The sequence below is a fragment of the Lepidochelys kempii genome, chromosome 7 (assembly GCF_965140265.1).
Source record: "Lepidochelys kempii isolate rLepKem1 chromosome 7, rLepKem1.hap2, whole genome shotgun sequence".
Classification (NCBI taxonomy): Eukaryota; Metazoa; Chordata; order Testudines; family Cheloniidae; genus Lepidochelys; species Lepidochelys kempii.
In genome coordinates this window covers 122666194-122693230 of record NC_133262.1, presented here as the reverse complement: position 1 = coordinate 122693230, position 27037 = coordinate 122666194, and the positions used below count along the sequence as shown (strand labels likewise).

General features: G+C 49.3%; 1 protein-coding gene across 8 annotated transcripts; it reads left to right on the top strand.

Moving 5' to 3' along the window:
* Positions 1–1509: 1509 nt before the first annotated feature.
* On the top strand, positions 1510–25831 carry MFSD13A (major facilitator superfamily domain containing 13A). Of its 8 annotated transcripts, none has more exons than XM_073354511.1 (10): positions 1510–1619; positions 5710–5933; positions 14971–15242; positions 15992–16071; positions 16787–17230; positions 18843–18960; positions 19941–20037; positions 20861–21032; positions 21962–22155; positions 22829–25831. In XM_073354511.1, exons 3-10 carry the CDS (start codon positions 15078–15080, stop codon positions 23080–23082), a joined length of 1524 nt encoding a protein of 507 aa, XP_073210612.1. In that variant the 5' UTR covers positions 1510–1619; positions 5710–5933; positions 14971–15077; the 3' UTR covers positions 23083–25831. The 8 variants fall into 8 exon arrangements, with proteins under 8 accessions (XP_073210612.1, XP_073210615.1, XP_073210607.1 ...); XM_073354512.1 differs by lacking the exons at positions 1510–1619; positions 5710–5933 and adding exons at positions 1689–3915; positions 13841–14003; XM_073354508.1 differs by lacking the exon at positions 1510–1619 and adding an exon at positions 1689–3915.
* The last annotated feature ends 1206 nt before the right edge of the window (positions 25832–27037 follow it).

Sequence of the window (27037 nt, the reverse complement as noted above, 5' to 3'; positions counted from 1 at the left end):
GGGGGGGGGGGGAGATGTCCTGTGGGGCAGGGCCAGGCCTCACAGGCTGAGGGCTATGGGGGGGGAGGGGAGATGTCCTGTGGGGGCAGGGCCAGGCCTCACAGGCTGAGGGCTATGGGGGGGGGAGGGGAGATGTCCTGTGGGGCAGGGCCAGGCCTCACAGGCTGAGGGCTATGGGGGTGGGGGGAGGGGAGATGTCCTGTGGGGGAGGGCCAGGCCTCACAGGCTGAGGGCTATGGGGGGTGGGGGAGGGGAGATGTCCTGTGGGGCAGGGCCAGGCCTCACAGGCTGAGGGCTATCGGGGGGGGAGGGGAGATGTCCTGTGGGGCAGGGCCGGGCCTCACAGGCTGAGGGCTATGGGGGGGGGAAGGGGAGGGAGATGTCCTGTGGGGGAGGGCCGGGCCTCACAGGCTGAGGGCCTATGGGGCGGGGAAGGGAGATGTCCTGTGGGGGCAGGGCCGGGCCTCACAGGCTGAGGGCTATGGGGGGAGGGGGAGGGGAGATGTCCTGTGCGGGAGGGCCAGGCCTCACAGGGTGAGGGCTATGGGGGGGGGGGAGGGAGATGTTCTGTGGGGAGGGCCAGGCCTCACAGGCTGAGGGCTATGGGGGGTGGGGGAGGGAGATGTCCTGTGGGGGAGGGCCGGGCCTCACAGGCTGAGGGCTATGGGGGGTGGGGAGGGGAGATGTTCTGTGGGGGCAGGGCCAGGCCTCACAGGCTGAGGGCTATGGGGGGAGGGGGAGGGGAGATGTTCTGTGGGGGCAGGGCCAGGCCTCACAGGCTGAGGGCTATGGGGGGAGGGGGAGGGGAGATGTCCTGTGGGGGCAGGGCCAGGCCTCACAGGCTGAGGGCTATGGGGGGGGGGAGGGGAGATGTCCTGTGGGGGCAGGGCCGGGCCTCACAGGCTGAGGGCTATGGCGGGGGGGAGGGGGAGGGGAGATGTCCTGTGGGGGCAGGGCCAGGCCTCACAGGCTGAGGGCTATGGGGGGGGGGAGGGGAGATGTCCTGTGGGGGAGGGCCGGGCCTCACAGGCTGAGGGCTATTGGGGGGGGGCAGGGGGAGGGGAGATGTCCTGTGGGGAGGGCCGGGCCTCACAGGCTGAGGGCTATGGGGGGGGGGGGAGGGGAGATGTCCTGTGGGGCAGGGCCGGCCAGGCCTCCCAGTGTCGAGGCCGTGGCCTGTGGGGCGGCTCCAATGGCAGCAGGGCCAGGGCCGGCCCGCGGACCATAGAGAGGGAGAGCGGCCCGGTTAGAAGGGCCCCCGTCGAGTCCCCTCCCATTCCGAATGCGGATCTCCGCGGTTTGTGGCTTTAGGGGCGTGATTATGTAAATTTGTTGCTTTCTGACTGGCTCGTCGCTATGTCACTCAGCTGAGAGACCTCCCCCACCTGCCCGACTTTGAAAATCAGCGCTCGCCCAAGACGGCCGGAAGTGTGGGGCTGGCTGGCTTCGCCTGCCCGGAGTAAAGATGGCCTCGCGGGCCCCGCCTCCGGTCGGGGGCGGGGCCTCCCTCGCCTTCTTCGGGCAGCGCGGGCGGGGCCGAACGCCCGGTGCGGCCGCAGCTGAGTGCGCACGCGCGCCTGGTGCTGACAGGGGAGAGCCGGGGCTGGGAGTCGAGGCAGGTAGGAGGCGCCGCGCGCCCTTGGGGGGCGCGGAGGGGGCGGGGCCTGCGCGCGCTCTTCCCTCCCCCCCTTCCCGGGGGAAGTGCGGGGGATGGGTGCCCGGCTCTAACGCTCGCTCCCGGCGGGAGCTGCCTTTCTGCCGTGCCCGGCCCGGGGGTGCCTCCGCCGGGGCTCCGTGCTGCGGCCGGGGACTGGTCCCCCCCCCCATTGGGGTCTGTCCTGGGCAAAGCGCGGTGGGGGAGGGGTTCTGTCCCTTCCCCCCCTCCCCCATTGGGGTCTGTCCTGGGCAAAGCGCGGTGGGGGAGGGGTTCTGTCCCTCCCCCCCCCTATTGGGGTCTGTCCTGGGCAAAGCGCGGTGGGGGAGGGGTTCTGTCCCTCCCCCCCCCCTATTGGGGTCTGTCCTGGGCAAAGCGCGGTGGGGGAGGGGTTCTGTCCCTTCCCCCCCCTCCCCCATTGGGGTCTGTCCTGGGCAAAGCGCGGTGGGGGAGGGGTTCTGTCCCTTCCCCCCCCTCCCCCATTGGGGTCTGTCCTGGGCAAAGCGCGGTGGGGGAGGGGTTCTGTCCCTTCCCCCCCCTCCCCCATTGGGGTCTGTCCTGGGCAAAGCGCGGTGGGGGAGGGGTTCTGTCCCTTCCCCCCCCTCCCCCATTGGGGTCTGTCCTGGGCAAAGCGCGGTGGGGGAGGGGTTCTGTCCCTTCCCCCCCCTCCCCCATTGGGGTCTGTCCTGGGCAAAGCGCGGTGGGGGAGGGGTTCTGTCCCTTCCCCCCCCTCCCCCATTGGGGTCTGTCCTGGGCAAAGCGCGGTGGGGGAGGGGTTCTGTCCCTTCCCCCCCCTCCCCCATTGGGGTCTGTCCTGGGCAAAGCGCGGTGGGGGAGGGGTTCTGTCCCTTCCCCCCCCTCCCCCATTGGGGTCTGTCCTGGGCAAAGCGCGGTGGGGGAGGGGTTCTGTCCCTTCTCCCCCCCTCCCCCATTGGGGTCTGTCCTGGGCAAAGCACGGTCAATGTGGGGTTCTGTCCCTTTCCCCCCCCACCCATTGGGTCTGTCCTGGGCAAAGCGCGGTGGGGGAGGGGTTCTGTCCCTTCCCCCCTCCATTGGGGTCTGTCCTGGGCAAAGCGCGGTGGGGGAGGGGTTCTGTCCCTTCCCCCTTCCATTGGGGTCTGTCCTGGGCAAAGCGCGGTGGGGGAGGGGTTCTGTCCCTTCCCCCCTCCATTGGGGTCTGTCCTGGGCAAAGCGCGGTGGGGGAGGGGTTCTGTCCCTTCCCCCTTCCATTGGGGTCTGTCCTGGGCAAAGCGCGGTGGGGGAGGGGTTCTGTCCCTTCCCCCCTCCATTGGGGTCTGTCCCGCGCAAAGCGCGGTGGGGGAGGGGTTCTGTCCCTTCCCCCCCCTCCCCCCCCTCCCCCATTGGGGTCTGTCCTGGGCAAAGCGTGGTCAATGTGGGGTTCTGTCCCTTCCCCCCTCCATTGGGGTCTGTCCTGGGCAAAGCACGGTCAATGTGGGGTTCTGTCCCTTCTCCCCCCCTCCCCCATTGGGGTCTGTCCTGGGCAAAGCACGGTCAATGTGGGGTTCTGTCCCTTCCCCCCCCATTGGGGTCTGTCCTGGGCAAAGCACGGTGGGGGAGGGGTTCTGTCCCTTCCCCCCCTCCCCCCCTCCCCCATTGGGGTCTGTCCTGGGCAAAGCGTGGTCAATGTGGGGTTCTGTCCCTTCCCCCCTCCATTGGGGTCTGTCCTGGGCAAAGCGCGGTCAGGGTGGGGTTCTGTCCCCTCCCCCTAACATAGGGGTCTGTCCTGGGGGGGGGGGGTCCTGCCCTAGGTAAAGTGCTGTGGGGGGGGGTAAGGGTTCTGTCTCCATTCCTCTCCATAGGGTCTGACCTGGGTAGAGGGGGGGGTCTGTCCCCCCCCATTATAGGGGTCTATCCCAGGCAGAGCGCTGTCACTTACCCCTGTATCAGCATCCATCCCAAGTAGAGTGCTGTCGGAGGTCTCCCCTCACCCTTTTCAGGGCAGGTGCCTGCAGGGTGGGCCGTGCAGTACGGGTACACTATGGGGAGTACCTGTAGCAGGGCTCCCGGATCTCCACAGCTGGTTCTTTGTCTCAGTCCCCATCCCTTGCTGGGATGTTACGTAAACAGATGAGCCGGGAGTAGTGGTGCCCCATGCCTCGTATTTCTATCTGTTTTATTATCTGAGAGATGAGGCGGGGGAGGTAATATCTGTTATTGGACCAACTTCTGTTGGTGGAAGGGACAAGTTTTTGAGCTTCACGTCTGGAGAAGGAAACCAAAGTGGTCAAGCTAAATAGAAGGTAGGACAGATTATTAAGCATAAGAGGTTCATGCATGTTGTAGGAGACCACTTAAAATGAAGTGGGCAGCTTTATTTTTTTTTTTGTTTTATTATATATTTATTATTCCATGACCATCCAGGAAATCTTAAAAATCTAGCCAACTAGTGAAGGATTCATCTCTCCCTCCCCTGCATGGAAGCTACAGTCCGGTAGCGGTTTCAGTTGTAATTTGCACTTCATTCATGACTTTTATCTGAACACCTCAAAGCATTTCACAGACAAAAACTACATCTCCTACCCCTTGGGAGCTTTAGGCAGTGGTGAGCTGGAGCCGGTTCACGCGAACCAGTTGTTAAATTTTGAAGCCGGTTTAGAACTGGTTGTTAAAGGGGTGGGCAAACTCCGGCTCGCAGGCCACATGTGGCCCGTGGGACCATCCTGTCCATCCTGCCTGAGCTCTCAGATGGGGAGGCTCCCCTGTGAATTTTCACCCAGCGGCACTCGGAAGCTTCGGCGCCAGGTCCTTCAGTGCTGCCGAAGACCCGGAGCGACTGAAGGACATGCCGCCAAAGACCCGGAGTGACCGAAGGAACCGGTTCTTCAGCTTCTGGCAGCTCATCACTGGCTGTAGGTGTGTGTTACCCTCATTTCACAGTTCAGGAAATGGAGGCATGGAGTAGGGAAGTGACTTGACAAAGATCACACAAGAAGTCAGTGGTGGAGCTTGCGACTACAACCCAGGAGTCCTGCTTCTCCATCCCCTACTCTAGTCACTAATCTCTTCTCAAAATTCAGTTTCAAGGGTGTCTGAATAACCAGGTGAAAACTTGATCTAAACTTGGACTTCAAGTGGAGATGATGTTGTCACCACTTCTTGAACCATCCCCCTTTGTGACAAAGCAAACAATTCCTGTATCCAGACACTGCACAAATAGTGAGAGTGGGTAAAGGAGAACTTGCATGGGGAAATGCTCATAACAGTATAGGTAAATCTGCTTAAACTGGTCCAGTGACATCTTTCAGGACTGAAACATTACAAAGGTTCCTGACTGCCTCAATTTTGGGTCCTGTGACAGGCTTCAGTAAGACTTTCAGGAAACACCTTATGATCTGGTGATTGAAACACCAGGCTGGGAGAGAGGGAATGACTGCAGTTTTCAAAAGATTGTAAGCAAAAACAAAAAACCCCTCACTGACCAGTCCATACTGAAATGAGTTCTGTGGAGAAATCCTGCTCAGATACCATGGTGATGGGTGGAGAAGAAATACCTAGACAGAGATGTTCTCTTTAACAGCATGAAAAGTGGCACCAATGCTTCTCAGCTTGTCGTACGCTTCCTACTAATGCTAATGAGAATAATGGGCAGGTACTGAAGTGCTGTACCTCCAGGGTTTCAGCACAGGAGTAAGAAAAGGAGTACTTGTGGCACCTTAGAGACTAACAAATTTATTTGAGTATAAGCTTTCGTGAGCTACAGTTCACTTTGTCAGATGCATGCAGTGGAGTAGTTGGTGTGTTGTTGTTTTTTTTTTAAACTTGAACGCAAAAAACAAAATTAAAGTAAGGTTAAATATCTGGCTTGTGAGTGAACCTGTCAACTTGATGTTTTATTCAGATTCTTATACCACCCTTATTACTTGTATCTGAGCACCTTCCAGCAGTTCACTAAGCCAGGAGACTAACATCTGTGAGGTGTGGTTCATTCTCTTTCTCATCCTGTCTGTAAGGAAGAATTTTGTGTGCAGTTATGTCTCAGTAGGGGATTGTTTTAATATATTTTTAACATGTACACGTTGCTGTGTGTTTGCTAGAGAAGGCGGTTGGAAGACAAGAACCTTGCATTTGGAGCAGAAGGTGGTGCTTGTGATGGTCATTAGTTCCTGCGGGGTTTGTCCTGCTGTCTGGGACAGGCCCCCAAGAAATCTCAGACTTTTGCACAGATGAGCTTTACCCTTTTGGTAAAAAGTTCCATTCTGCCTGAGGAGCGAAGCTGTCTAGAAGGATCTTCATCCCGGAGCATGAGGCTGTCTTTTAGGTATGCTGGGCCCAGGCTACTGAGTGACTTGAAGATAAATGGAGATATGTGACGCTATGCCATAAACTCATCTTTAAAGGCACGCTGTCATTGTCAATCTTTTGATACCAATTACTCTTTTAAAATGTTTTTTTTCTCTGTTCTCTCACTGACAAGTTGCAGTCAGTTTCTCCTTTGCTAATTGACTACACAGGGAAACAGTGAAACTGACTATTGTGACAGGGTGGGGCCAGATGGCTACAGGAGAGAAATAGAAGGCAGATATATTAGCCCCAGGCTAAGTAGGTCCCTTTCCCCTGGGTAAGGTAACAGGGAAGGTTCCAGAACAATCAAGAACCTTCTAGAGACAATTAAGACAGGCTGATTAGAACACCTGCAGCCAATCAGGAAGCTGCTAGAAACACTTCAGTTTGTGGTGTGCGTGTGAGGAGCTGGGAGCAAGAGGCGCTAGAAGCTGAGAGTGAGAATGCGGACTGTTGGAGGAGTGAGGTGTACAAGCGTTATCAGACACCAGGAGGAAGGTCCTATGGTGAGGATAAAGAAGGTGTTGGGAGGAGGCCATGGGGAAGTAACCTGGGAGTTGTAGCTGTCGCACAGCTGTTCCAGGAGGCACTCTAGACAGCTGCATTCCACAGGGCCCTGGGCTGGAACCCAGAGTAGAGGGGCCTGGGTTCCCCCCAAATCCTCCCAACTCCTGGTCAGACACAGGAGGAGTTGACCTGGACTGTGGGTTCAGAAAAACGGCCAAGCTGAGGGCTGCTGTGAACCTCTAAGGCGAGTAAATCCGCCAATAAGCGCAAGACCCACCAAGGTAGAGCAGGAATTTTGTCACACTGTGCACCAGCTGATGTCAAATGCACAAAGTAAACAAACTGGATTGGGGAGGCTCTTGTTGCTTTATTTTAGAAAGTCTAGTTGTTGTAATAACAGGAGGTACAAAAGTCAAACAGAAATGGCTTTCAAGATGACTGTGTCCCTTTAACCTTCCCAGTATTACAGTAGCTCATGTGTTCCTCAAATAGTGAGTTAATTTTGTATTACATAGGCACACCTGGACATTCTCAAACCCTTGGCTGTGGCTGTCAAAATAAGCTTCATTGTTTGCAGTGTTGTAGCCATGTTGTTTCCGGGATACAAGAGAGACAAAGTGGGTGAGGGAACATCTTTTAGTGGACCAACTTCTGCTGGTGAAAGGAATAAGCTTTTGAGCTCCACAGAACTCTTCTTAGGGCCTGAATGTCTGTCGGCTTCTTCAGGCCTAAAGAAGAGCTCTGGGGATCTCAAAATCTTGTCCCTTTCACCACAGAAGTTGGTCCGGTAAAAGAGATTACCTCACCTGCTCTGTCTCTGATAGAAGATTCCTACGTTTACAGAGCTTAGAGCCAGAAGGGACTGTTAGATTATCCAGTCTGACCTGTATATCACAGGTCATTACATTTCACCCAGTTATCCTTTATTGAGCTCAATAATCTGTCTGACTAAAGCGAATCTTCCAGAAAGACTCTGTCCTGCTATGAAGACATCAAGAGTTGAGAATTCACCACCTCCCTTGGTAGTTTGTTCCAAAGCTTAATCGCTTTCACTGTTTAAAAACTTGCGCCTTGTTTCTAATTTGAACATTTCTGGTGCCAGCTTCCAGCCACTTGTTCTTGTTATGTCTTTCTCTGCAAGATTTCTCTGCATTAGCAGCACCTGGTGTTTTTTTTGTTTGGTTTTTTTTCCTCCCCATGAAGCTACCGATATACTATAATCAAGGCAGTGCTCAATCTTTTTGATAACCTAAACAGCTCAAGGTCTTTAAATTGCTCACGACAAGACATTTTCTCCAGCCCTTGAATCATTTTTGACTCTTCTGCATCCTGTCCAGTTTTTCAACTTCCTTTTTAAAACGTGGACACACGCACTATATGCAGTATTCCAGTATTTGTCTCACCACAATGCTGTACAAAGGTAAAATTGCCTTCCTACTCCTGTTCAGTACTCCCCCAAATCCTTTTTTGAATCTCTGCTTTCCAGGATACAGTCCTCCATTCTGTAGGGATGGGCTGCATGCCTTATTCTTAGATGTATAACTTTGCATTTGGCTGTATTAAAATACACTTTGTTTGAATCAACCCTGCTTATCAAGCAATCCAGATTGGTCTGTATGACTGCCTTCTCCTCCTCGTTATTTACCACTCTGCCTGTCTCTGTCCTTCACAAATGATATCAGCTGTGATTTTCTGTATACTTTCAGATCATTGATGAAAATGTTGAATAGCATTGAGCCAAGTACTGATTCTTGTGGAACATCACTAGAAACCCTCCCGTTCAGTGGTGATTCTATATTGACAACTACTTTTTGAGATCTGTCAGCCAGTTCTTAATCCATTTAACATGTGCTTTTTGTTATGTAATACTAATTTTAATCAAGCTGTCATGTGGTGTGAAGTCAAGTGCCTTATAAAAATCTAAGTATTTTGCATCTATGCAGTTACCTTTATCAACCAAACTTGTGATCTTCCCAAATAATGACATGGGTTTGTTTGACAAGACCGGTTGTCCATAAAACCATGTTAATGCAGAACATCAACTAATACAAATCGTGTGAATTATATAATCTGTGTAGCACAAAGTTATGAATGCACCAGTGAACATCATTAAGGGTGTGAACTAGTTTGACAGAAGCATGATTGCATAGTTATAAAAGAAAGGAGATGTTCAATTTCCTCCAATACGGGGATGTCATATGGCTGGCTAAGTAAACCAGCTGGGTGCCTCACTGTTGTGCTTAGCAATTAAAGTGCATGTGATATGTTTCCTTATTTGTGTTCTTCCTTGTCTGAGCCAGTTGGTATCACATTACCGCACACACATTCCATTGCTTTATAAAAACCCAGTTACAGAAGGAACCTATTTTCTGAGAGTTTGTTAGTATTGTCAGTTGGTATCCCATCAGTGCTTTTCTGTAAAATCTACCTGCGTTAGCAATGACTGCCCAATGGACTCTTGAAGAAACATAGAGGAGTTAAGATTTCACAGGTGACTTGCAATTGAATCCACAGCTGTAGCACTTGACCCCAGTGCCCCCTTGAGAACAGTTAGAAACTCTGCAACAGCTTTATCCATCCATCCCACAGGCTCATGAAGTTAAGAATAAAGAACGTATTAATGGTTTTATGGAAGATGGACCAGACTGTCTTAGAGTTTCGTTTTGCTCTGGGGGTGGTGCTTGAGGGAAAGAGCTAAGGTTGTTTGGGTGAACTTAACTATTAAATGTGGATTTTTTGTAAAGGAGGAACTTTGCGGTGGACTTCTCAGGGGATTTTAACCTTGTATCTTTCTCACAAGAAGGGAGAACAAATTCAAGGCTTTTTTGACTGCATTAAGATTGAAAGAATCAATCACATCAGAGTTTAAAGTTTTTTTCTTTTTTGCCTAGAAATCTCCATAGATTTTAGATAAAAAGTATAAACTGCTGCTCAGTGATGAACAAGTCATTTAATACAATAAAGGTAAATTTATTGTAAAAGGTGAAAATTGCCCTTTATGGAGAGCTTGTATGAGGCCTTCCGTGCTCTGGAGAGTCCCAAGGTAACAATGTGTGGAGTAGGAAGGGGGTGTATGGAATGGTGGTTACCTGTTTCAGAGTAGCAGCCATGTTAGTCTGTATTCACAAAAAGAAAAGGAGTACTTGTGGCACCTTAGAGACTAACACATTTATTTGAGCATGAGCTTTCGTGAGCTACACATCCGATGAAGTGAGCTGTAGCTCACGAAAGCTTATGCTCAAATAAATGTGTTAGTCTCTAAGGTGCCACAAGTACTCCTTTTCTTGTTACCTGTTTGCGCTCTCTCTGTGACTGGCTAGAAAACTAGGCCATATGTTGCAAGAATCCTAAAATGCAATGCCAGCTACAATCTGCTAACATCCTTTGTAAGAAAGGCAGTGCCTTCCAGGTGTTTTATGTATGAACATTGCCTTCTTAGAGAATAGACTGTAACTGGCAGGAGTGAAGCATATGTACTAAATGCAAACTTTGCAAAAGCTAAAGTTTCTGAAACTGAAACTGATGTGTATATTGTTTTTTAACTTAAAATTCCAGCTTGGTAGTTGTGCTTATGAGATTCAGAATAACTGACAGATCTGCCTCTCTTGAAACTCTTCTGGCCCTTATTTCTTGATGCTGAATATTGAAAAATGTCACAAGTAACTTTACTCAAGGGAAAAGGCTATAAAAATAGCAGCGTGGCAAATTTAAACGTAGTGCTTTTACGGCTCTCGGAACACAGTTAAGTTCTTTACACGCAAGTTCTTTATCATTTTATTCCTTTCATCCACACATTTACAAATGGAAAAAATGAATGACCTCCCGACTACCCAAACAAACTTTAATTGCTTACAGATGTCAATGCTTTAACCGTCTGTGAGAGATTATACATCTGTGATGGCGTCTCAGAGAAGAAGAGTAAAAAGCTTTGCTTACTTAAATCAGCAGTATGATGTGTAAATGGCAAAAGGGAACGTCTGTGGAAGCTCCAGTAGCTCTGTTGCCTTTACAAATTCAGGGTGATGTACAGTGTTGGAGTGACTCTTTGCTCTGATACAGGGCTCCACTTCGCAAGACAGGGAATTCTGTTCGTGCTTGTGACAGATGCTGACAGCATTGGAGACTTTAAGCCCTCTGTTTTCTCACTAAATGTTTGTGATTTAGTACAGCCTCACATTGAGTCAAAGTAGTAGGGAGATTCTTCTAGTCTGAGAATACATGGGAATAAAACTTAGTACGGTGGACAGCATCATTTTGGGCTCAATGGGGATATCCTGTATGGCCAGATAAAATAGCTCTGATGCTATGCTTGCACTGGTAAATCAGGAATAACTTGGGTGACTTCAGTGGCATTACCCCAGTATGAAACTGGTGTGCATGAGATCAGAATCAAGCACAGTGGGGGATGGTTTTGGTTTTTCTCTGCACACTGTAGCAGCACATGGTTTCTCCTCCAGATTCTCTCCTCTTCCATTTGATAAACCATTTCCCTTTCATTACCCCGAGGGAATTCTGTGCCAAAAGTTTAAGAATTCTGCACATTTATTGACAAAATTTGGAGGCTCCAGCATGGCAGCGGGGCACACAGGCCACTGACTGCACAGAGGTGGGAGATCACCCTGCAGTCCCCACCCTGTGACATAGACTCAGCAGTGAAGCTGCACACACTGCAAGGGCCATAGAATCATAGAATATAGAATCATAGAATATGGCCAGGCCTGCCCGTCCATGCTATGCACACTAGATGTAGACAGGCAGGCTCAGCCCAGCAGGATCCAAGTGTGGAGGGGCTTGGTATGGGGTGATAGGGGTTGTGTGGGGAAATCTGGTTGTGGGCAGCTTGGGGGAGGGGAGTGTCTGGGTATGGAGGGGGATCTGGATGAACAAGGGCTCACTGGTGGGGGGGTTCTGGATTCAGAGGCAATGGGACTCTGCGGGGGGGTCCAGGTGAAGGTGGTTGGGGCTCAGCAGTGAGGAGTCTGGGTGCTGGCTAGATGGGGTACAGGTCCAGGTGCTGACTTGATGGGGCTCAGTGGGGCGGGGGGGTCTGGGTGCGGAGGGCTAGTCAGGGTGGTCCAGGTGCAGATGGGATAGGAGTGGGAGTTCAAGTGTTGTGGGGCAGTCTGGATGCAGGGGTGGGGTCCAGATGCAGGGAGATGGGACTTGGCAGGGGGGTGTGGGTGCAGGGGGGCTCCAGATGCAGAGGATGAGGCTTGTTGGGGTGTGGCTTTGGTGTCAGGGGCTCAGTGGGAGGGTTCTGGGTGCAGGGAGTGAGGCTTGGCGGGGCAATCTGGGTATGAAGTGGGTCCGGATGCACAGGGGTTGGGTGGACAGGAGAGCAGCTCCCCATACAGTGACCCCTCCCCCTGATGGCTGAGGAGCAATGGGGGCAGGAAGGAGGTGGGTGTGAAGCTTCCTGCAGCTGAAAAGGTTTCAGCGGGTGGTCTGACCCTGGTCGCTCCTTGCAGGGGAAGAGGAAGTCCCATCTTTCCCAGCCCTGCTGGGACTAGCAGCTGAGCCTGGCACAGGGTAGGAACCACTGGCTGGGGCATGTCCCCCCCAGTGATTTACATCTTTGCTTGCTGCACCGGATGCACCCACGCTGTTGGGGAGTGGCACATGACCGCTTTCGTGGCTTCCCTTTGTTTCCCCGTCAGAGGGTCATTTTTCTGTGGGGAAGCAAAGAAATCTGCAGGGGATGTGAATTCTGCACACATGCAGTGGCACAGAATTCCCCCAGAAGTACTTTCATGAGAGAGTTGTAACTTACATGGCTGTCTTCTGCTTACTTCTGTTGTGCAGCAGCAGACAGGTTGATATTACAGATGGGGGAGTACTGTGTGATCTTTAACTGTGCAGAGCCAACACGGACCCTGAATGACTTCCTCTTTGATTTCTTAGCAAAAGTGCAGTAACTTGATTAAATGTAATCAAGAATATTCAGGATGCTCTCAGTGAAGGACATAGGAATTACCAGACTAATGGTCCCGTAAATCCAGTTCCCAATGCCAGGGGTGAAATTGTGGCCCCATTGACTCTCATGGGCCAGCATTTCACTCTAAATGTCTAAGCAGAAGGTGCAAAAGAAACCCCTGCAGTAGGGGGAATAATGGAATAACCCATCCACGGAGAGTGTGTCTTCCAAACCTCCGTTAGAAAGAGGGACTGATGGGATAAAAAGATGTCCCGCTTTAGTTCATCTAATGTAACTGCAGAAGTTCTCCCTCTATGTATAAAGGTGAAATCCTACTGTGCTTGTGGCCTCTACTTTCTTGAGTTCCTCTGGTTAATAGGTTCCATGTGTGTAGCTTGGGGAGGGAAGAGAGAGTTTTTTGCTTAGTTTGAATGTTCTTGTTTTTTCAATCTCCTTGCATGTTTTTGTGTTGAGGATAAAATGAAACCTCCAATTTTACCTTCTCTGTTCCGTTCCTTATTTTATATACGTTAACCACGTCCCTATTAATCATCTTTCCTCTAGACTAAACAGTCCTGATCTCTAGTCCATCCTCAGAAGTCACTCCAGATCTTCAGTCGCTTTTGTCACCATTCGCTGGACCCCTTCTGTTTCTGCTAATCTATATTCACATAGGGTGACCAGAAGTGACTTTGACTTTGGCATTATACATATTCAGTGTTTTCTATGTCATTCCATAAGCATCCTAAAGTAAAGGTATGCCAATCAAAGGACAGCTAAATTATGGCTTTTAACCCTGTTATTTAAAAACCACTTCCTTGATTACACGGGTAAAGCACCTTTGTGCTATTGAAAACCTCCTTTTAGGATATCAACGTATCCTCTTCTTTCAGATTACGTTTTTGGGAAAAACAGTGCTAGATTAAATGAGGCAATGTGTGTTTTATCTGGATATAATTTGAGATGTCATACAATCTTTGATCCCTTGTTAATCCCCCCCAAATTAAAAAAACATCCCCACTTGAGGCTTGTCAGCATGTCTGTCTATAAATAAATGCTTATTATCTAGTAGAATTCCCTTCCAAGATCTGTTTTCCACTCTGGAGGTGGTGGTGGTGGTGTTGTTGTTTTTTAATATGGTATCAATACAGAATTACAGCTTTAACTCCTAACACCTGATATGGACTATGTTGAAGTTAGATCTAATTGCAAAACTGAGTATTTGACTCCAAGTGGGATATTAAACCTCTGTGTAACAATGTAACTGGAATAAATGCTGCGTACGATGAATGAGTTAGAAGGAAGTGATTGAGCATTCCTTGGGCTGGGCAGATAGCCATTCTTACGTTTGCCATAAAGTGCTTACGCTCCTGACTTCTGGTAAATGTTGAATGGGTCTGGAATTTTGCCCTCAAGTTTCATCCCAGCCCTTGACTTTTTTTTTCCTTCCTCCCTTGATCTAGGCTTGATGCAACTCCTAGTGAAGTCAACAGGAAGATACCAGACTCCAGTGGGAGCTGGCCTGGCCTTTAAATGAGTTACTTTCACTGTTAAGGGACTTCTTACACTGCTAATACTACAGAAATGACAGTGCTTATGTTCATCTGCAAGTTAGCTTAATAAAATGTGAGTTCTTTCCATAAGTGCCATCAGGCAATCCTTGGGACTCAACTTTTTGTGCTGAAGATGCAGTTCTCTTAACTGTCAATATATTTAACTTCCTTCTGTAAGGGAATGAGGACATGCCAGTGGGTTTAGTTGTATTGCAGTAGTGACTAGAGGCCCTAATCAAGATTCAAGGCCCCATTGTGTGAGAAACAGAAACCTCTGTTTCCTCCTTCTGGGGACCTGGATTCCGAAGTGGTTTATGTCCTGTAACATGGTGGTGTCAACTAGGTATTACAACGGTCTGGTATTGACTTTCCACATCACAAAACTACAATATAATTCAAAATTAAGTAACTTCTGTCTGAGCGAGACTAGCTGTAGCAAGTTATGATTGAGGTGCTTTGTGAAAGAAGTGTGCATGTGTCTGACTGTATCACACCTGCTTGAACTAGGGCTTATTCCTGCTGGTTTCCTGGCATTTGTTTTTGAGTCTAAAATTCACCCTGGTAACTCTCTTCTCCTTCAATTTGACTATCTAAAAATATGTGCGATTAGTTCGGTCTTCTGAAGACTGTTTCTGTATGCAACCATAAATCCTATTTCCGCTTGTGTTCTTGCCTTAAAGTATTGAAATAGCTAATCTACTCTATGCCAGACAACAAAGAACATTAAAGTACAGTATATAAAAACTGTCAGTATTCCTACTAGTAAACAGCTGAACCAAGGAGAGCCCTTGATCTAGTCCGATAGTTTGGTCCAAATGATAACTCAGCTTAAGGGAATGGCGTTACCACAGCAGATGGCCTTTAGCCTTTTAAATCCCATTTAAATCCACTTTGAACAACTGAGCAAAGCAATCTAATTCTGACTTGATTTGTATTGGCTGGTAAAGCTTACATTTGGGTGGGTGGGTGGATTTTGTGGGTTGGTTGTTTTTTTTTTAAATAAATGGATTGACTTAATTCTATATTTTTTTTTTCAACAGGAGGAACAATGGACTGGCCCCCAACAAAAGTCAACAGATGCTGGGGGAAGGTGTCCCACCTGAAATGGAGATGATCTGGAAGGCTGAAGTACTCTGAATGAACCAACATGGGTTTGCGACTGTTGGGTTGTCTCTTTAATTTACCCACTGCTGTGATATATGGGTCCCTGTCCCTCTTTGTTTCCATTTTGCACAATGTATTCCTCCTATATTACGTGGATACCTTTGTTTCCGTTTACAAGATCGATAAACTGTCCTTTTGGATTGGGGAGGTAAGTTTCTGAGACATATGTTTTCCTACTGTTCTCAGGATATTCAGTATGATCTGAAACCAAAGCATCAGGTTAGAATATGGGAGAACATTTTGGTAGCTTAATTTCTTTTTTGGCAGGAAGTGATAAAGGAGCTAGTGGTATTAGGGCTAGATTGGGTGACCTAGCACTTCTCACTCATACAAATCTACAAAGATAGTCAGCTGGGGTATAAACACCAGCAACTTGCATTTTAAAGAGTGCCTTTCCTCTTGGAGAATCCCAGCAAATTTCAGACTACACGCAGCGGCGATGAAACACAGCACTGAATGAGTCTGAATGAGACTTCTTGAGTGCCTGTGTCTAGATTTAGGTACCTGACATTAGGCACCCAGGTTTGAAAATGTTGGCCTCTGTGCATTATTCCATCACCTCCCAAAGCATGAGTTCAAACGTGACTTTGAGTCATGTATGAAAATGGGTGGTGTAACCCTATTTGCCAGTAGATTTTTTTTTTTTATACAACATAAAGCCATTAAAGAGTATGACTCTCAGCCTGAAAAGGTAAAGTATGGGCACAGAAAGGGGGTTTGCAGTATAGTGACAAGGCATATGTTGGGTGGTACATTATCACTATCCAGTACCAATTGGTTGTTATCCCAAAGAACTGTAATGGGTCCCCATCTGGATGCTGGTTACCTCAATAACAAGACTTGACTGCTAAAGTGATTCATTGTGGCTTGTCTCACTATTGTATCTCTCTTTTCTAGACAGTGTTTCTCATTTGGAACAGCCTCAATGACCCTCTGTTTGGCTGGTTGAGTGACCGGGTATTTCTTAGCACACATCAGTAAGTTTTTGCCATTCATATCCTCCGTTAAATGCTGGAAAGTTAATATCTTCAGAGTAGGCTGGAAAAGATCATGTGAAAATGTCACCTTAAAAAGACTGATTGTTCAAAGAGGAATATTACCTAGGTATGAAAATCTTAAACTCCTCTGCTCATGGTATCCTGAAAAGTTGGATGTTGCCATTGTGGCTTCAGGGTTGGGTGCTGCTTGTCCATCACTTCAGTGTGTGGAGGAGGAGGTGGTCATCCACAAGCATAGTTATCCTAATGCCCCCAGTCAAGTCACCTTGCGGGACTGAGTCTGGAACTCTGGATCTAAAAGCACGAGCCTCTGCTGCTTGAGTTAAGTCCCATTAAACTTGGAGTCAATAGCTGACGTACAAACCCCGAGGCATGGTCCGTCCCCTAGAGTGAGACAGAGCTACACTGTTGTAACCCGTTGAACAATCTGCATTGTTGTGAAGCAGACAGTGCTGGCCTGCCAAGAAGGGCTCTGTTCACTCCTGTGTGTTTGCTTATGTTCCTGGTGTTGGGGCCTGTTATCTCCTCACATTAACAGAGCCAGATGGGAGCTGAACAAAGACACTTACTGCCCTGACAAATGCAGTGTTGAGATCGCTTCTACTGCCCTCTGAGCCTTTCCTATAAGGGAATAGAGGGTGTGGCAGGGACACTTCCCAGGAATTGTGACCAAAGTTTTTCTCTTCTCTTGCAGGTCAGGGGTGGAGATCTCCTCACCAGAAGTCATTCTTAAGAGACTTCAGGCACTGAGCCGCAATGGGCCCCTTTTTGCCATCTCTTTCCTGGCTTTCTGGGTTTCGTGGGCCCATCCAGGTCTGCAGTTCCTCCTCTGCCTCTGCCTCTATGACAGCTTTCTTACCATGGTGGATCTCAACCACAATGCCTTGCTCGCAGACCTGGCTGTTTCTGCAAAGGACAGGACTAGCCTAAATTTCTACTGCTCGCTTTTTAGTGCCATCGGTTCCTTCTCTGTCTTCATGTCCTATGCAGTGTGGAACAAAGAAGACTTCTTTTCTTTCCGGATATTTTGTGTGGTGCTGGCTCTCTGCTCTGTTGCTGGATTTACTCTGGCAACGTGGCTGCTAAGACAACGATTTGAGACTGAAGTGAAATGGGACCAAGAGTCAACTTTAAAAGAGTAAGTGGCACCAAACTACATAGCATCAGATAAATGCCCATCTGATGTTGTGGGTCTGAGTCTCGGATGGGTTCATACTTGGGGTAGCTAGTCCCTGTTGCTGCTGTGACTACACTCTTTTTAGCGTGCTAGCTCAATTTGCTGGGACTTGTACCCGCAGCTCCAAGTGTAGATCACTTTTCAAAATGGGAACCTAAGAAGCCCAAGTCGTTTAGGCATTTTTGAAAATTTTACCCGACAGCTGTAGCTTCGTCCCTTCAAAATTCAGAGTAGCCAAAAACAAACAACAAAAACCCAGAAAACCTAAGGCGATAGAGGGACAGAGTCCTGAGGAAAGACTTAGAAAACTGGCCCACGCTAACTAGTCTCTTAAAGTCAGATGTGCCATTGCACATGCCAGAAAGCATATTTAAGCTGAGTGCAGCTATCCTGAGTAGGTGTGGTGTTGGGAGTATCCTGCTTACAGATGCCTAAGAGCCCATCTGCATTGCACTTCAGTAGTTGCATATGTAGTTCTGCACACAGTTATGTGACTGGCTGACTAAAAAATGGGCTCTTTATGTCTAGCTTGGCTAGCTGACGACTGGTAGGCGGTTTTCATGTCTCCCTACAAGTATGTAAGTGAAAATACCAGTGAGGAAAAGGGGAATTACTCGAATTGTGTATAATTGGGGAATTATGGGATGAATTTAAGAGAAGGAAGATTTAGGCTGATGACCAAGAAAGGTATCCTAATGCTGAGATCTCCTGGGCTGTGAATAGGCTTCCAAGGGAAGGGTTGTGCAATCCCCATCTCATGGGACATCTGAAACTAGGCTGGGGCATAGCACTAGTGAATGCATTGCTGACAGTAGTCCTGTTCTTGGTGGCAGATGGAAGCTACAGGTAACTTTTTGTCCATCCCTTAATTTCTAGAGTATACACTTATAGTAAAAGGTCTGTGCCTGTTAAAATGTCCACACAGCATTGTCATAGAAATGTACTTGCTCTCCCTTTATCATGAGGATGGAAAAAGTAAATATATCTTTCTTGTCTGTCTTACTGCCTGACACTCGCTAAGCAGCTGGCGTCTGCATACTGCTCATTCCAGTGTTCATAACTCACTGTGCCCTCGCGCTGCCCCCTCTGTTGTATCCACTTGTCTCATCTCGTAAACTTAGATTATAAGTGCACTTTAGGGCAGGGACTGTCTTTGTTTGTGCAGTGCCTCACATCCTGTAGGTGGTTCCACAATAAAACGAACAATAAAGATTGGGACTAGAGTAGTAAGAATCTGTATTGGACTGTAATAGCTGCCCGGGGGAGGGATGCTCTTACTGGTGCAGATTTGAGTTGCTGACTCACTAGGCAAATATTCCAAGTTTTTGATGACCCTGGTTCTGGTTGTGGCTTCCATCAAGGAGCAAATATCCTGCCAGCTTCTGACTTGCTCCGTGAACAGAGAAGATGAATGGTAGGATGAGGAAAGTAGCCAGCATTGCATCAGTGCATACACTTCTGAGCAAAGCAGGGAGCACTGAGTTTACAAGCCCCTTGGGAGTGCAGAGGAAGGGGGATAACAGACATTCTCACATGTGCAGAAACAATGAGAGTGGTTTCATTGTCCCTGTAGATTGTACATTGAGCAACCATCTGCCCCGCTGGAGAAGAGGATTACGCTGGGAGAGTATCTCAAACAGCTGTCCCGGCACCACAACTTCCTCTGGTTCGTCTGTATGAACCTAGTACAGGTAGGTGTAGCACGGACGCTCTAACCTAGTGATTCGGATGAGAGCTGTTAGCCAAGCCAGTCTGAAATTGATTCAAAAGGATATTGGTTCCTTATGAGGAAAGTAGTGGTGTCTGAATAATGCCATAACTCCTCTTGGTGCTTTCTGCACATGCTTGTGTGGCTTCGCATCAGCCAGCTGTTCTGTTACGGGGGGATTCCCTGTGGAGTCTGAGGGTCTTACTCTTCCATCTACAGCCAAGAGGGGTGATTAAGTGTAGGCTGAGCTCCTGCTTCACTAAAGAGTGGAAACTCTCAGCCCTTCAGAGACCATCACGTGCAGTTTAACAAGGATGCTGCATTTTAATGCCTTATCATGGCTGTTGGGGAGAATTACTAGTGCAAAAGCAATGGCCAGAGAAATCCTAGTTCCTATCATCGAATGCCTTTGAGAACAGCTTGGAAACACGTTTTTTTTCCCAGCCTTCCTGTGAGAGCACTGAACCTCCCCTTCTCCCCCCTCCCCCACATTCCTGAGGTTCATGTCACAGCCACTGGGCTCTACTCAGAGCTAGTCCTCAGCTAGGTGCCCACAGAGATGACTGCCAAACAACAGAACGCTCTCCACAGCATCGTTGCAGCACTTGCAGCCTCAGTTGTCTCTGAGGGTTTGGTTTTCCCACACAGTAATGCACAGTGTAGCTGCTGAGCTGGCCTGGCCTGGCTTTGGGCCATTCATGGTGGCCATCTGTCTCATGGGGTACAAGGGTGTAACTGATGGCTCTCAGAGGCGGGTGCAGATGGCTCTGCAGACAGCGTGCTTTATTTATACAAATGCTCTGATGCCAACTTCTCTGCTTGACAGATCCTACCTGTAAGAATTGCATGTTACCCTGGCACTAGACTCCTAGTGGAGTGGAGCCTAGCACACTATTGGCTTAGGCTTCCTCTTCTTGCTCTGAGTATTGCTGGTCAGTTAATCTTTGTGCTGTTTTGTCACAGGTTTTTCACTGCCACTTTAACAGCAACTTCTTCCCTCTCTTCTTGGAACACTTGCTGTCAGATCGGATCTCTCTCTCTACAGGATCCTTCCTACTAGGTGAGCTTGCGAGGGGAACTGGAGTAAGCAGCACCCTAGAGCTGATGGGTTGGTACTTGGCTCAGCCCTGGGTTCTTTCTTCGAAAGCACTGAGACTCGGGAGAAAGGTGCACTCTTTTCTCAGGGCTCCAGGAGTGACACTTGGCCTACCTATCCCCAGATGGAGCCATTGCTGCAACCATCTTGGATCTTAGACTTTCCCCTCCCTTCACAGACACACAAGAAATAATCTCTAACACTTTTCAGGGGCAGGATGGGGAGAGGCAGGCATTGGATCTCTGACCTGGGTTTCACAGATGTACAGGTGCATGTGTGAGAGAGAGACCTAGATCTGGTCAGCTCTGCAAACCCAGGTCTGGAGTTGAACCCAGGGGACAAGACCATGAGCTCAGTCACTTTCTCTTAGTTGCTGTTGGAACGTACCCAAGCTGCCACCCAGATCTGCCTGATTGGCACTGCAAGGTTCAATGGCGGTTCAGCTCTGGAATACTAGGGTTGTCTCTGGGTCAGGGCTGAGATGCTTTGGCACTGCCATGTCGTCTGACTTACCTCGCAATGCTCCCATCTGTGAAATGGGGATAACACTTGCCTCCTTCATGGGAGGGTGGTGAAGATCTTTGTGCAGTGCTTGGGACGTAGAAAGTACCATGTAAGGGCTGAGTACTTCCGTTATCCCCAAACTCACTCAGTTTAAAAGTCTAGCTGTTCTATGGTTTTCCTTCTAATGCCCTGCTGGATGAACTGTGCCTTGTCTTGTCTCTGCTCGGTCTCAAGGCACTGCCAGATGCTGAAACTCCCTTGAACTGTTTGCCTCTCTCCGCAGGTATTTCCTACATCGCCCCTCATCTCAACAACCTCTATTTTCTGTCTCTCTGTCAAAGATGTGGGGTTTACGCAGTGGTGCGAGGGCTCTTCTTCCTGAAACTGGCTCTCAGCATCATCATGCTTCTAGCTGGACCTGACCAGGTGTATCTGCTCTGCATCTTCATAGCCAGGTAAGTTGCTTATCTAGGGTTTCATTGACCTCTGTGCCTATAGGTGAGCTGGTGGAAGCTGTCCAGGTGGTTAGCCACCCCAGGGAGGCTATGAGGCATCTCCATTTTACAGCTGGTGAATCTCAGGTGTACAGGTGAGGCATGGTCATGCAGCAAGTCACTGTCAGAACTGAGAGTAGAACCCAGGAGTCCTGAGTCTTAACCAAGTGGTCCAACCACTAGATCGTGTTGTCCCTTCAGAACTCCCTCACCTCCGATGGACTGAGCAAGATGAACTGAACAATCCGTGATTACACCACACTTCATAAAAACCTTGTTTAAGAACAAATGAGGAAATAACATGCTCTTCTCAAAAATCGGGCTGTGTCTGCAAATGCTGGCTTGGCTCTGGTGTGTGGGACTGTCCTCACATAAGCAGGGATGACTAAGGGCAGCTGCTTTCAAACATACTGTCATCTGGTGTGTGAACTCAATTTGTGGGCATTGCCATGTGACCTGTTCCTGGCAGGACTGTCCCTGGACCAGGTGAACCACCACAGGTCAGCAGGCTGTACAATGGACTCAAGTGCTCAAGACGAGGCAGATGGTTGTTCTCTGGATCAACTGCATCTTTGTAGTTCCGGGTTGGTGGGAGGAAGGCTGGGCTTGTGGCTAGGGCGCTAGTCTGATACTTGGGAGCACTGGTTTCAGTTCCCAGCTCTGTGATGATGTGATCTTAGGCAAGTCCTTTCTGTGTGCCTGTTTCCCCAGCTGTAGAATGGGGCTAGTACCCGCCTCAGAGGGGTGTTTGATGTTAAACTTCATGTAAAGTGGCTGGCAGGTGCTAGGGAGAGGCAAAGCAGCATGGTTCTGTGACAGCCCTCTCTGTATTTAAGTGCTCCCTGTTTCCACATTCGGCTGTGTAATGCCCTTTCTGCTGTGCTCCGCAGTAACCGGGTGTTCACAGAAGGAACGTGCAAGCTGCTGAACCTGGTTGTCACTGACCTGGTGGATGAGGATTTTGTCTTGAACCGCAGGAAGCAGGCTGCCTCAGCGCTGTTGTTTGGGATGGTTGCCTTGGTAACCAAGCCAGGCCAGACCTTTGCCCCCCTGATTGGCACCTGGTTGCTCTGTACTTATACTGGTAAGTGACGTAGGAAGTGTTGTCTGGGGACAGCAGTAGGGTGGGGCTGAGATGAGTGCCTCTGCTGGCTTTTGTGATGTGAAATACTTGGACAAGGTCCACTGGCAACATAGTCTACAGGATGTTTTATTACTTAACAGGTTGTCTAAGTTAACACTCCATGTACCTTTGCACCCATGCCACCTGTGGCGGTACTGTCAGAGCTAATAACCTGACCAGGGGAAGGCCTGGGCAGTATTTGTATGGGAGACCAGCTGGGTGGGAAGTGGTTGAAGTGACTCACTGTGAGCGTTCGTACTGGACCCATGGCCCAGTGAGGATCCATGTGCTGCATTTCAGTGAAGGATTAGCTTGACACCACCACCTACCTCTCATGTTGAGAGACATCAGATTTGAACCCAGGCCTGTGAGATAGAGATCTGATACTAATCCATCTCCCCACACCTGTGCTGAACTCCTCCCTAGCAAGATCTGCACCCCTCCGCCTGTGCATTGTTATCCCAGGGACACTGTATCTGAATTGCACTGAGAGTTGCTTGGGCTATGGGACCTTGTGTTCGGTGGCTGTGAAGCCCAGACCCCTGAGGGAGGTGTGGTGAGCTCCATGGTGGTCTGAAGGTGTGTGGCATTTTTACAGTTTCTAGCTGAGTCTTACAAACTGTTTTGGCCTCAGGTTATGACATTTTCCAGCGGGCCCCTCTGAGCAACGTGGTGAGCGCCCAACCAAAGTTGGCATCCAATGCAGCCTGGGAACCAACTCTGCGCCAAGGCTGCTTTTACCTCCTCGTCTTCATCCCCATCACATGTGCATTACTGCAGCTCCTCAGCTGGTCGCAGTTCAGCCTGCATGGAAGGCGTCTCCAGACGGTCAAGTCCCAGCGCCAGAGCCTGACTCAGAGTCGATCACAAGAGATCAAAATGATCTAGATGTGCCTGAGCCCTTCAGCTCTCACTGGCTCTGTGCTGTGGGTGTGGTTACGCCTCTCTACAGTCCAGGAGATGCAGACTGAGACAAAGGGGCTTGCTGGTTAAGAACTGAAAGCGTTTACAATTCAACTGTGAAATACTCACAATGCAGATGTTTCCTCGCTCCAGGGGACAGTCGGTTTGGCAGGCAGGTACTCCAGAGACAGGGGTGACTGGTGCGTGCTCAGATTGGGGGTGTTTGCTCAGGCTATCAGATGGAGTCTTAGGTCTTGCACTTTCTGCACCCAGGGCTCACTGAGGTGCTGCTGATCTCAAGGGAGGGTGGGTGACAGTGGCATAGAGTAAAGGAGACAGACATTCTAACACAGTCTCTAGTGCAGTATCTCACCCCAGGGGGCATCGGTGGGAAAGCAGATGCTGTTGGGCCAGCCCAATGGTGGTTTTGTGCAGTTCCATCCCGGAAACCTGGGCTCAGGGCAGCTCTGCATTAGAAATGTTACCAGTGTGCTAGTTAAGGGAGTGACTTGATTTTATGTTTTACTGGCAAAAGTCCCAGTGTAGACGCAGTTATACAGGCAAAATAAAGCTTTTGTGGATAAAGCTTATTTGGTTCAGGGAACTGGTATCAGGCACACAGGCAAAAGCATTCTTGTGTTGCTACAAGCTGCATCTCCACGTAGCCCTACCTGCAATCCTTTCTAGTGTGGACTAGGCCTCTGTCTCCTGCCCTGCTCTCACTCCCTAGCTCACCAGGAGCAGGCAGGGTTGCAGAGGCATTGTGGTCATCTCCTTCGGGGCATGGATGCTGTTCCTCACCAGGCCCTGCAGCCAGTTAGGGGGCAGGCATGACATTCTCTGGCAGGGGAGGGCTGGAAGAAGTGGTGACTCTGAGGCAGGGCCCTGGAGTTAGAAAGGGGTTTACTGCATGAAAAATTGGGATGGGGGAATCTTTTGGGAATTGGGATTTGAGACTCTTCAGTGTAGCTACTCCCTGCTGACGTAATGTCTTGCACCTAATTCACTGCAGAGAAGTGACAGTTCTTAGATCAAGCCCATTCTGTCGGGTTCAGGACAAGCCTGTTCCCCGGAATCATTTAATGTGAAGCAGAATTCCTTTAGCAAGATCAACACTTGTATTGCAGCTGCAGAAGTCTCTCCTGGGATGTTACTAAATGTGGCACTTCTTGAAGTCATTCAACAGCCCAGAAGAAGCTGGGGGGACTTGCCCATTGAGCTGGGAGCCCAAATGAGGGGAACTCTTTGCTCAGAGTCCCAGTGTTAATCGCTTTCACGCAACCTGCAGAGGCTTGTGTGAACGTGATGCCAGACTCCCTGCAGTGAACGGGCACCTTCCCCGTGTTACTGCCTTTCATCGGGGGTTGCTTATCTGCTTCTTTCTCTGCTAAATGGCTCATGGTTCTTGAAGCCCATTTTTAAACACAGTGTAGGACCTCCTGATGTGGGGAGGGGTTGCTCTAGAGCCAAAGGGAATTGATACAGCAACACCAGCTTTGTTGTGGACCTGTACACCAGCAAGACCCATACCCAGTGAGAGTGCTGAGCACTGTAACCCCTCCTCTTTGCAGCCTGTAAGTAAGATGGCACAGGCCCTTACCACACAAGCCCTGTGTTCACAAAAGCATTCATCCCTGCAGTACAAGTAATCCCCCTGAAATCAACAGAACTGCCTCATCCCAGAGCTGTAGGATTGAGCTCCATGGAACCAAACTGTACCTGGTAAGGGGAATAGTTCTGTGTCTGCCCCAGTCTGGGGGCAGTGGAGACTCTATTTTAAATCATCCTGACAAACCTTATTATGAGCCTAAGACTGAGCCTCTCCACTGCTGGGGAGGGGAAGCTCAACCCTTCTTGTACTCCTAGTTCTTCTCTTCTATCATTAGTGAAATTCAGGCCCATTGAAGTTGATGGTAAAACTCCCACTGACTGCAGTGGGGGCAGGATTTCACCCCATCTGTGTAAATAGACATTTGTTTTATGTCATCTGAGAGTATACGTGCTGAGAAAATTTAGAGCAGTATCTAAACCAGTGAGAATGGCAGCTCTGATGATAAATTGCTTAGACTTTTTTGTCTTGTCTTATTTTAAACCACGTCCTAGTGGTTGACTGACTAGCTCAGCAGCCAAACAGAAGTTCTGGAGCGAGATAGCAAGAGGGGTTGAAATCTACAGAAGGCCTTGATCACGCTGGGGTCAGAACAAGCACACATTTGTAGCGAGCACAGTTCTGATCCGGGTTGCAAGCAGGGGCCGTTGATCTGTGAAATTGTCTCGGAATGGTTTATGCTGAATCTATTTCTGCTTGAGTCAGCAAAACTGGATCATGACCAAGATGCATCATGCAAAACATTTTGGGATTTGGTCTCAGTTTTGACTGGAGGTGGACAAGCACCCGCCTACTCTCTCAGCTGTAGGAGAACAAGGAAAGCATGGGGAGCAGGTGAAGGCCAAACTCCCCCATCATGTATGTGCTGTGTATTCAGTTAGACACCAGCTAGGTGCCCCCTCTTGTTCTGCTGTTAAGGGTGGAGCCAGCCAAACTACTGCCATTTCACCTCAGGACACAGCCACCTCGGGTCTCAGACCAAGATGTAACGAAGCTGTAATCGTTACTGCCTGGAGGTGTCTGTATCTTTTGATGGTTAAATTTTAACTTATTTATGTAATTTTTAACAAACGTTGACAGATTCTTCATTTCCTAATGAGCTGATTAAAAATTACCTTTTCTGTATTGCTGTTCTGCGGTTCAGTGTGGGCTGGGTGTGTTAATATTGGCAGTTTCTGGAGTGCTTTACAAACCAGCTAATGCTGGAGAATCACTTTTCAGCTTGCTAAGCTTGGTCTGAAGAGTTCTGGACTAGATTGCTCCTCTTGGATCTCAAGCTCCCAGCATGAACCAAGTGGGATTTGTAGTTCCTGAGGTTTTGGCCTTTCATCGCCAGTAGCTGTTGCACACAAACCAAATACCAGTGTCCTCCCAAGTTCTTTTGACTGCAGCCTGGGCAGGTGCTCCCTATCCAAACTGCAGCCCTTGGGGCAGACGGTGCCCATTTTGGTTTTGCTTGTGACTGGGCTTTTGTATCCTTGGTATCTGACCTGTTCCAGGTTCTGCCGGGCTTGGAGCACCAGTCTCTTTCCAAGCCCGTTTCCTTGGGCAACATCACCCCACAGGTGCTGCTCTGAACTGTAGACTGCATGCTTTTCAGTCTTGGACATATGCAAGGCAGCCATATGGTCCCCGCTCCAAATGCCTACAGTACTGTTGCTTCAATTCAACCCAGTATGGCAAATCCCACTTGGTTCTCTGGCCTGAAAAACCTGTTGCTGGAATAGGGGAACCTAGGCTTTCCCTCTCCGGAGGGTTCTGTTATTGGCATTCATCTCCAGAGAAACCGGAGTGTGTGAATGTTACTGATAGTGCACTCTCTGCACAGAAAACGTTTGCCTTGGTGTGTGTCTGTTTGAGGTTCACACTCCCCTTTCCCTAATATCAGCTTTGCATCCCTCTGGTGGTTCTTCCGTTCTTTGCAGTGGCTATCAATTTTATGTGGGGGGAGGGCCATGGGGGAAAGGAGGGAATTCAACGGTGTCAAATCTGGTGTCTGGCTCCCCTCATTTTACATTGGGCCGTTGGCTCTGAGTGCAAGTGAACTCGCAGCCCCAGCGGTGCACAATCCTCCTTCCTGCACATACATTTTGAGGTAAGGTTCTGCTGACAGAAGCTTTACCTGCTCCTTCCCCATCAGTGTTAATACAGCTTTTCCATCTGCTCGGATTCCCCTTCCTAGCAAATAAACACTTAGTGGCCGGAGCCAGTGCTCCCCCTTCCGGTGTGGCTCTGCTCCCAGTCAGCTCTCCTGGTCACGTTTCTGCTCTGCTGTACACCTGGAAGGAGGGAGCAGCCACTCCCCTGGGCCAGTTCTCTTCTCTGGGAGGA

What these genes read in the sequence shown, in the direction of transcription:
- MFSD13A (XM_073354514.1), top strand. Translation starts at nt 15,078, where the DNA reads ATGGGTTTGCGACTGTTGGGTTGTCTCTTTAATTTACCCACTGCTGTG. An exon ending in TACAGGATCCTTCCTACTAG is followed by an intron (nt 20,038 to 20,860) that starts GTGAGCTTGCGA and finishes CTCTCTCCGCAG; the next exon opens with GTATTTCCTACATCGCCCCT. An exon ending in CTCTGCATCTTCATAGCCAG is followed by an intron (nt 21,033 to 21,961) that starts GTAAGTTGCTTA and finishes TGTGCTCCGCAG; the next exon opens with TAACCGGGTGTTCACAGAAG.